The 10,523-nt window shown below is 40.1% G+C and overlaps 1 protein-coding gene across 7 annotated transcripts in view; it reads right to left on the minus strand.

Annotated features, from left to right (window-relative positions):
* Nucleotides 1-2,432: 2,432 nt before the first annotated feature.
* The window catches only part of ZFAND4 (zinc finger AN1-type containing 4), a 56,741-nt gene continuing 48,650 nt past the window's right edge, over nucleotides 2,433-10,523 (minus strand). For 5 of the 7 annotated variants that reach the window (XM_040242824.1, XM_040242820.1, XM_040242823.1 and 2 more), the window contains 3 exons: nucleotides 10,200-10,254; nucleotides 4,431-4,548; nucleotides 2,433-3,451 (listed from right to left, as the gene is read on the minus strand). In XM_040242824.1, coding sequence (XP_040098758.1) covers nucleotides 3,316-3,451; nucleotides 4,431-4,548; nucleotides 10,200-10,254 — 309 coding nt within the window. In that variant the 3' untranslated portion in view covers nucleotides 2,433-3,315. Of the gene's footprint in view, nucleotides 3,452-4,071; nucleotides 4,549-10,199; nucleotides 10,255-10,523 lie in introns of those variants that run through there. The other 2 variants (XR_005721422.1, XM_040242826.1) reach the window with 2 other exon arrangements.

A 10,523-nucleotide genomic window follows, 5' to 3' on the forward strand; every position in this document is an offset into this window, starting at 1 on the left:
AGAGGCGGGCTCACCAGAAGCCCACCCTACTGGACCTTGACCTAGGACTTCTAGCCTCCAGACTGTGAGAAAATTAATTTCTGTGGTTTAAGCCACACAGTCTGTGGTATTTTGGGTTATGGCAGTATGAGCACTAGACTAGTGCCCTAAAAACTGGGAAGTAAAAGTCTAAACTGTATCCTCACACTAAATTCCTTACCTGTAATAATGTGGTGTCAAAAAATAGTGTCTGTTTACCTTGGCTACGATTATGACGGTAACCACCAAGAAAATAGAATTAGAAATCATTACGAGATTGGGGAGGTATTTGGTGAAATCTTTACTTCCATTTTTCATCCTTTTATAGCTTTCCTGAAACTATGTAATTTACTTTCACCACTTTGAAAGGTCAACCTAATTTTCACAGACAAGTGAACGCCTCACACCTTTTCCCTGCACTCCAGCCACTCACATCTACTTTCACAGTTTTTGTTGTACGTAACCTTGTCTGTCAGTTTTCAATCAGCTTTCTTAACCTATATCGATTTAGTTTCTACTTGTTACTTAGAGTTACATTTTTCTTCTGATATACATTAAAAATATATAATTATTCTTAAAATGTTCAGCTGTGTACCACTTAAAATCATCTCATGTTCCAAGAGTGGTACAGGGGTCATAATTTGGAAAACACTGCTAAATGTAAGACTGAATTATCTGTCATAATGGTATAAAACCATATTATTAAACATGATCAGAAAATTAATTCCTGTCTTTTTCATAATTAAATACCTCCATAAGTCACAACACTTATAAAATTTTTAAACATCCTAGTGTGTAAAATTCCCATATCAGAACTTAACTTTGTGAAGGAGAAGGCAATGGCACCCCACTCCAGTCCTCTTGCCTGGAAAATCCCATGGAAGGAAGAGCCTGGTGGGCTTCCGTCTGTGGGGTCGCACAGAGTCAGACACGACTGAACGACTTCACTTTCACTTTTCACTTTCACGAATTGGAGAAGGAAATGGCAACCCACTCCAGTGTTCTTGCCTGGAGAATCCCAGGGACGGGGGAGCCTGGTGGGCTGCCGTCTATGGGGTCGCACAGAGTCGGACACGACTGAAGTAACTTAGCAGCAGCAGCAGCAGCAGTAGCAACTATGTGAAATATTTGCAAGTTAAAAGTTAAAAATTTTCAGACATTTTTAGTGCTGCTAAAACCAAATGCTTACTGTTTTTAAAAATCCAGAAGCTAGATTTTATTAGTTATATAAAACAGTATAAATGCATTTATTTTTATCATGGTTTTACTAGCAATGCAAGGATAGATCTGAGGTCTCTAAAAATTATGATCACTTCCTCATAAGAATTTAAGACATTAAGAAATGCCTCCCAATAATGATATAATAACCTTGAATTAAATTGGTTTATTTCTCAGTGACTTAGAAATTAGTAAAAAGACTCAACTTTGACCAAAATCTTTGGTAAACTTAAAGCAAGAGTGATTTCTACAATTCATGGTCTTGGTTTAAAAAGCACAGTGCACTAAGCTTATATCAAATGTGTCCTAAGCATCCCTTTTCATCTATAGAATAAAACGTTTTGGTCCATTTCTGAGCAGCCTATCCACAGAGCATAGAGTTCTTAAGATTCTAAATATCTAAGGCACAGGTGGTCTTGATAAAGGGAAGGAAAAGTGAACCACGCGACACAGGAATATTCTTCACTGGCCTGTGCAGATAGCCCCCTTAGAAAGCACGCTGCTAACCCTTAGCAGCAGAGGGGAGTAGAGGGCTTCCCAGCTGGCACAGTGGTAGAATATCTTCCTGCCAATGCAGGAGACATAAGAGATGCTGGTTCAATCCCTGGGTCAGGAAGATCCCCTGGACTAGGAAATGGCTACCCAGTCTAGTATTTTTGCCTGGAAAAAATCTCATAGACAGAGGAGCCTGGTGGACTACAGTCCACGTGGTTGCAAAGAGTTGGACACGACGGAGCACAAGAAATAGAGGACGGGTAACAGAACTCTCCGCTTTGCTCACTTCTGTATTAGCTCCTAAGACCCTGATGCTGGGAGGGATTGGGGGCAGGAGGAGAAGGGGACGACAGAGGATGAGATGGCTGGATGGCATCACCGGCTCGATGGACGTGAGTCTGAGTGAACTCCAGGAGTTGGTGATGGACAGGGAGGCCTGGCGTGCTGTGATTCATGGGGTCGCAAAGAGTCAGACGTGACTGAGCCACTGAACTGAACCCATGCACATCCCACCCAGGTTGGACCAGAGTTGCAGAGTCCACTTGGGTTGCCTGTTAGCTATTTGCCAGGATTCAGCATCAGATTCAACTAAGCTTCCATTAAGCAAGCGGCCTCCTCAAAGCTTGAATGCTGTATTAGTTACATCTGAGGAGCAGGATCCTTATACTGTAAAAGAATTCTTTTATACTGATAGTCTTTTTTTCCAAGCAGGATAAATTACTGATTTATTTAAATGGTTTTATTTTTTAAGTATTTATAAGAGAAAATTATTGTAAATAATCAAATCAAAATCATAATGAAATTGAATATTTATTTGAATTTTTCCTGGTAATAGCACTCAACATAAGAAAAACAAACCCAGCTGTGAGATTTTGTTTTCAATATACTCATTTTTCAAAAAGTGAAAAGTTGGGTTCTCTATTTAATGGCAACAAATGGGACTACCATTCAGAAAGCAGTATTTTAAGAGATATATACTATGATTCACATGATGTGTTTTGTATTGTAGAATGGAGACATACCCAAACGTCAGTCTGAATACAGAAGAAATACACGTGTTAAAACCACCCTGGAAAACCCAATGTTCCTCTTTATAAAAAGCTTGACCTAAAAAGGAACTTGCCAGGAAACTCAATGAACTTTCACGTCTAGGTTTTTTTTAAATCCCCACCCACACCACCCCCACGAAAAAGCTGTAGATTTGAGTAGAGCCATTCTATGACAGCTCATTTCTGTACAGCATGGAAGCTGGCTGCACAGTCAGTGTTAGCTTCCTAAAGTGCATCTTTTGAAGACTTGCTTAGTAAGATTGCAATATCAAATATACAATGCTTAACACAAGACCTGTAATAACAGAGCTACATCACTGTAAAGGTTTTTAAACTACTTTTTAAACTTTTTGATTCACCAAAGAATAAAGGTGTCAAATACAGTAGTTTTCTCATTCTCCAACAGTATACATAATAAGCTTTTGTTATTTGGCAAGTCTTTGGGAGTCGAACAAAAATAATGCAGTCTAAACAGTATTTCTTCTGCCACTGTAATGCGGTTCCTTGTGCAGAACAGTTAGGCGCAGAGCGAGAGCTAGATTTTTGGAAGTTTTGGTGCACTGACCACAGGGTTTGCCTCCTGTAAGTGTCTCCTCCCTGCACTCTTGTAATCATAGGTACAGCTGTGAGCTTCTGCATACCGATGAGAGGCACAGAAGTTGTTTCCACATCTAAAGCACAAAAAAAGTGTATGTGAATGGCCGCATTTCTGTAAGAGCCTCCTCTCTCTGGGAGATCAAAGCTTGACTTCGGGTAGTCCAACAGGAGCCTTTTGGTTCTCTTTAGCAATTTCAGAATTGACATTTCCCTTATAAACAAGCACAGGCACCTCCCCCCCCACAAAAAGAACAAGTTAATTGTCCATGAATGTGCAAGTGTATAATAAAGAAATCTCCTCTGAAGTGAAAGAGGATGTAGACCTTTATGAAGCAGTAAAACTGCGAAAGCCAGTACATATGTGTACCACCTTCTTTCGTATCTAGTAAGCCTGGGCAGACTGGATTTCTGAGAAATTCAGTCTAATAAAATCAAATTATGTAAAGCCTAACTATGCCATGAAAGGATTTTAAAATATGTCAGCAACAAGGTAAGCCGTTTCCATTTGAACAGAATACACTCTAAAAAGCAGCAGCTTTACTTAATGCCTGGCCTCAACCTAAGGGCAGTCACCATCCTTGGAGCATATTAATCAATACTACTAAAAAGTTATTGGTAGGAAAAACTCATTACTTTTGTAAACATATCATTCATCTCTTTTGAAACAAAAGTGTACCATATAATTAACAGTACATTAACATTAAATTTAGTCCTTTTTATTCAATTTAAAATAGAATCTTGGAAGAGGCATTCTCCCAAGCTACATTCAAAGAAAAACCAAGTCTGTCTATCATAAGACAAAGAGAACACACTCTTCCATTGGTTTATGTATCCTACTTTAGAGGGCAGGAGAGGATCTCGGGAGTTTCGAAATGTATAACCTATCTATTTGCTCTTTACTTCAGCCAATAAGGAGTTCAGCTGAGGACTGCTATTTGAACATCATCTAAATTTTGGTCTTATGAAGAGGCAACTTAAAGAGCATTTTCTACTGCGTCCCTCAGCCGGGTCACCACACAGCAAGCCTCTCCGTTTTTCAGTTAGCCAACCTGCCTGCATTCGTAGCTGGTAGCCAGTCCAGTTTTCTTTCCACAAAGGAAACAATGCTGTGTTGTCGTCGTCTTTGTTTGAACAGGGGCTTTCACAGGTGGGAGGTGAGGAGTACATTCTCCTGTTCAGAGAAAGGACACCTTGATTAATACAGAAATAAAATTCTAAATGTGAAATACTATGAAACAAAACATTAAACACATTCCTGTCACAGCAAACCTCTCAGCCATAAATATTAATTTGTGCTTTTTTATATCTAGAATTATCTACAGAGTCTGTAATAAGACGAACTAGAACCGTTACTTCTCTTAAGACATGGTAATTTCTACGAAGACTTTTTTTTACATTTTTATACCTATCAACACCTTTCTGATTATTTCTGAAGGCAATATGTATATTTAAAGTACACTAAACTTTGACAGAGAATCAAGAAAAATGTCTGGCTCAAAATAGTATTTATGAAGCTTCTGAGGAACAACATATATATTAAAATCACCCTGTTCTTTCACACCAACAAAGAACATGAGGATATCATGAAACTGAGCTCTTGGTGCTATTATACCACAGAAACTAAATGCATCGAGCCATCAGCAAATTATTTAAAGCTTCAATTTGTTTATTTTCAAGATAACAGGACACGTATTTTTCTCCCTAAGTTTCTAAGTGTTCAAAGGTCAACTCAGTTCTCACACTAAAAAGCATTCTGAATTTTTAAAATAATATAATTATATAAAATATGGTATTATCAATAGTAACTTGTAGGGTGCACTGTTCAATTTCACAGTACTACAACCGTTCCAAAAAATATTTACTAAACTCTGGGCTATAGCAACAGGTTGATTTTTAATCTTAAATATAAGAGCACATCTGCTATTATATGAGGAAGAATTAAATCAATTTAATACTACAGAGCAAAACTCCAACAGACAACCCCAGTCATGAGCAGAGAGGCTCAATGTCATCACCCACAGTTGTTACACAGAAGTACAAGGACACAGTGCTTGGTGGCGCCCAAAGGCCAGAAGGAAAAAGCAAACGAAGCCAAACAAAGGGAAGGCGTGAGAAGCAAAGCAGTACAGAGTGTCAGTGGAAATGGTGCCCCTTCCCTACCACCAAAAACGGTTCAGGAGGCCTGGGCTTAACTCTATGTAGCAGCTAAAAGTAATCCTTCAAGGGTTCAAAAAGTTGGAATTACATTTAGTTGGCAGTATGCCTTTTGCCACAATCCAGATTGGGTTCTGTATATACAAGCAGAATAAAATTAATGCTTTATGACTAGTCTAAAATACACTCCCAGATCTTGCCCAAAACTAAAAAACAAAACAAAACAAAACAACTGCCCCAAACTGGAAACTAACTTATGACTCATAATGGTGGTCAGGTACCAACTCAAGCTAATAAGCATTTTCTTCTTCAAGGGCACTTACGAGTTATCAAGAACATTTCACAAAGGTGATGGGCTACTTTCCTCTTCCTAAATAATGAAAATAAGACAGGCATTTGCACGGGACACAGAGGAAAGGCACGTACTGCAGGTACCCTCTGAAGTCCACCCAACTGCAATTATCTTTGGAATTCAGGCTTAGGGTATTGGTCCTTAAACAAAAGGTAAAAAAAAATCTGTTGACAAACATTTAGTTCAGCGCAGTCATACTTTCACGTTTTTCTTTCCTTGGGGTGCTTAAGTGCCCCAACCCTTTGTTCATTCAGAAGCTCTTGTGAACGTGCAGGCGCAGAGCACAGTGGTGAGCAGCAGGAGGCGGCCCGGGGGCGAGCTGCAGTCTCCTCCGCTCTCCCCACCACAGGAAAACATGAGCAGTCACATGCTCCGTGCTGGGAACCAGCCCAAATAGGTAAGCTCCCTCCTACCAAGAGGAAAACTCAGATCCCACGGGCTGACATTCACGGACTCGTGTGTCCACCATGCCGTCATAACTTTGCAGGGTCACTTTCTATCATGCGCCACATTTCCACCCTGAATGACGCACCAGGTCCATTTACAACTGCCATCTCCTCTTCTAAACTGCTCAGTGACTTTGTCAACTTAGTGAAATTCTACTTATCCAGTAAGAAGATATCACCAATCATTAACTCTTCTCTGAAGCCTTCTCTCAAATATGTAATGAACATATATGAAAAAAGAAAAAGCCAATAAAATAATGCTGATGTGAAAAGTTGCTTTTCAGAATGAGAATAAAGATATTTGGATTAAGGCACTTGTTTGGCACTTCCTACTTTAATATTTGGTCTAACACAATGATCTATAAAAATTCACCCAACAGAAAAGTCAGGCAATAAAGTAGTAAGGCAGTGTTTGTGATACAAGTTTGGTAGTCATCTGCCTAAACTGATAACTAAGATGATGAAGACGGCACGATTTCCAAGGAAGACCTCGCAGTGAAAAGCAAGGAGAACCAATGGAAAAACTTAATTAAACAAAACTTATGCCAGAATTTTCACAAACTCTTCTAAGTAATTGAGAATGAGACTGTTATTACTGTATGGCAGGAAGGAAATGGCAGCAAGATACAGAGCTCTAGCTCGGAGAATCATAAACTGCAGGTAGCAGTTGATGACTTGACCTAAATGAAATCAATCAAGAGTATATATCTGGGGACAAGCAGAGGGGCTGGTAAAACACGTTCAAAAGAAAACTGAAGTTTAAAAAAACACAAAAACAAAAATCTGCAAAAATGTAACAGCCCAGAATAAAAAAAGAAAGGAAAGAGAAAAACTCTTTTAAGAAGAAGGGCCATGACCATCAAGATAAGTATACAGAATCATCCACTGGATTGAAAATTATGAAGATCTTTTCAGCAACAGCAGTTTCAGAAGAAAGCACTGTAGCTTGAATTAAGAGTTTAGGGAGATAGACCAAGCACAATCAAACTTCCAAGAGGCTGAGCTGTGGATTAGTACAAGACAGATTTAAACAGATGTCAAAAGGAAACTGCCATCTACTTAGGGCTTTCCGGGTGGCACTAGTGGCAAAGGGCCCTCCAGCCAATGCAGGATCTGTAAGAGACGCAGGTTCGATCCCTGGGTCGGGAAGATCCCCTGGAGAAGGGGATGGCAACCCACGCCAGTATTTTTGCCTGGAGAATCCCACAGACAGAGGAGCCTGGCGGGCAACAGTCCATGGGGTCACAAAGAGTTGGACACAACTGAAGCAATTTAGCACACGCGCACAAAGGAAAATAATTATAATATTAAAAGTAGTTGCATCAATCAGAAACAGTATGGCGCTGGCATAAACACAGACATACAGGTCAGTGGAACGCAGCAGAGAACTCTGTAATAAACCCTCACAAATATACTCAAGTGAGTTTTCACAAGGTACTAATAAGAGCATTCGATGGGGAAAAGGACAGTTGTTTTTTTTTTTAAAACAAATATAGCCTCAAAAACTGGATGAAAAATTTGCGACCCCGTGGACTATACCATCCATAGAATTCTCCAGGCCAGAATACTGGAGTGGGTAGCCTTTCCGTTCTCCAGGGAATCTTCCCAACCCAGGGATCAAACTCAGGTCTCCCGCATTGCAGGCGGATTCTTCACCAGCTGAGCCGCCAGGGAAGCCCAAGAATGCTGGAGTGGGAGGTCTATCCCTCCTCCAGCGGATCTTCCCGACCCAGGAATCGAACTGGGCTCTCCTGCATTGCAGGCAGATTCTTCACCAACTGAGCCATCAGGGAAGCCCTGAAAACTGGATATCCACCTGGAAAAGAAGGAAGTTGGACCCTTACATTACACCATATAGAAAAATGAATTCAAATGTATTAAAGACCTAATGTAAGACCTAAAGCTACACAACTTCTAGAAGAAAAAGTAAAGGAAATGCTTCATTAATGGTGGATTTGGTAACAATTTATTGAACACAATACCCAGCACAGGCAACAAAGAAACAAAATAGACAAACTGAACTTTATGAAAATTAAAAACTCTTGAGCATCAAGACATAATCAACAGAGTAAAAAGGTGACCTATAAATGGGAGAAATATTTGCAAATCCTACATAAGGGATTAATATCCAGAATATATGGTGACAAGAAAACCGAGAAACAAATTCAAAAATGGGCAAGGTATTTTTGTTTATATCCTGCCTCCAGGGCAAGGAATTTGAACACACATTTCTCCAAAGATCTCCAAATAGCACATCAAGAGACATCAGGGAGATGCCAATCTAAATCACAATAAGATACCACCTCGTATCTGTCACAATGCCCACTATCAAAACAGAAAATAACAAGTATGGTGAGAAAGTAGAGAAGCTGGAAACCTGGTACTCTGCTGCTGGGAATGTGACATAGCACAGCTTCTATGGGAAAGAACACAGTGATTCCTAAAAAAGTTAAACCAGAACTGCCATAAGACCCAGTAATGCCACTCCTGGACATACGCTCAGTAGAGCTGCAGTCGGAGCCTCAAAGAGACACGCGTACACTTGTGTTTGCAGCAACATTACTCACAGCAGCTAAACTGCGGAAGTGACCAAGTGTCCAGCCACAGATGCTCAGGTAAGCAAGATGCTGTGTACACACACAATGCAATGTTACTCAGCTGAAGAAGTATGGGGATTTTGACACAGGCTACAGCCTGGAGAATCCTATGGACAGAGGAACCTTGTGGGCTGCAGTGCATGGGGTCACAAGAGTCGGACACGACTGAGTGACTCTGACTACTACTCCAGCACAGGTGAGCCCTGGGAGCATTACGCTGCATAAAGGAAGCCAGGTGCAGAAAGACAAACGCTGACTGACCTCACTTATGTGAGGCACCGGGAGTAGTTAGAGTTACAGACAGAAGACAGAACGGTGGGCGCCAGGGTCTGGGGAGAGAGAGTGATGAGGAGCTGAAGTTTAATGGGTGCAGAGCTTCCATTTTGATGAAATGAGTTCTGGAGATACATGGTGATAGTGGTTGGCTAAAAATGTGAATGTACTTAATACCATTCAATTGTACACTTAAAAATGGTTAGGATAGTAAATTTTCTTACAATAAAAAAATTGAAAAAAAGTAGATATATTACAACTTTAGAACCCTGGGCTTTATACAGTAGTGGGAACAAACCTTAGTTATCTCTTTAAGGACATGAAACTCACATGGCAATCATAATACATCGCGTGCCCTTCAGAGCGTTGGGGCCACTAACGTGGCACTCATTTGCTAGAGTCTCCATCTCTGGACTGGGTACTGGAACACCAGAGGTGATACGATGGCTTCTTCAGAAGTGCTTGGCCTGTACACCTTTAAGATACTATTGGCAGAAGTGATGCTAATAATATAGTCATTTCTGCTAGTATGCCTCGGAAAGGGCTAGTCAAAGAGACCATCCCTTTCTTTTATCCAGAAATAACCAGTTCATCAAATGGAGCTCTTACTGTCCTTGACATTGGACCATGAGTTTAAGAAACGCCTTTCTGGGGCATTTTCTCAAAACTCATCCTGCACCCAGCATGGCTCTAGAGTAGCCAGGGACTAGATAAATTGTGAAATACATGGTAATTTTTCATTCATCTTATCTTTTCACACAGACCATATCCTTTTCCCAGACAATAGAGACCTCAATTTCAATTTGTGTTTTATTCTTCAAATATGCCCTACATCAGTTCTCTTAATCATTTTCTTCAGTAGAACAAAGTCTAAGGAAGTTTACTCTGCATATACCACAGAGAGTGTTCTTCTCATTACTCTTTGAAAATTCTAATTCATAGTATGCATAATGCTATGATTATTAGCCTTATATTGTTTTCAAAATTATCTGTAGCTTACCTACTCTTTTCCCTGGTGTTGTGTTCTTTCCATTCATTCCAATACCACGGGCAGACTACAATTAAAACACAGAACATCTATAGAGGTGAGTTAATGGAAAACAGAGGAGAGATCACCTAACATGGAATAATTATATTTTATGACAAAAATGTTGATGAACTTTCATTTAAATTAATCTCTTTTTAAGTAAACTAACCCGCGACCTGGCTGTCACATCCATCAACACTGTACTTATTCTTTACTTTCAAGGGAGTGAAAGCTGTCTGTGGCCATATGCCTCTCAATGTGCCTGACCCTGTCTGATCTTGGAAGCTAAGCAAGGTC

Source organism: Oryx dammah, unplaced genomic scaffold (assembly GCF_014754425.2).
Source record: "Oryx dammah isolate SB20612 unplaced genomic scaffold, SCBI_Odam_1.1 HiC_scaffold_6, whole genome shotgun sequence".
Taxonomy (NCBI): domain Eukaryota; kingdom Metazoa; phylum Chordata; class Mammalia; order Artiodactyla; family Bovidae; genus Oryx; species Oryx dammah.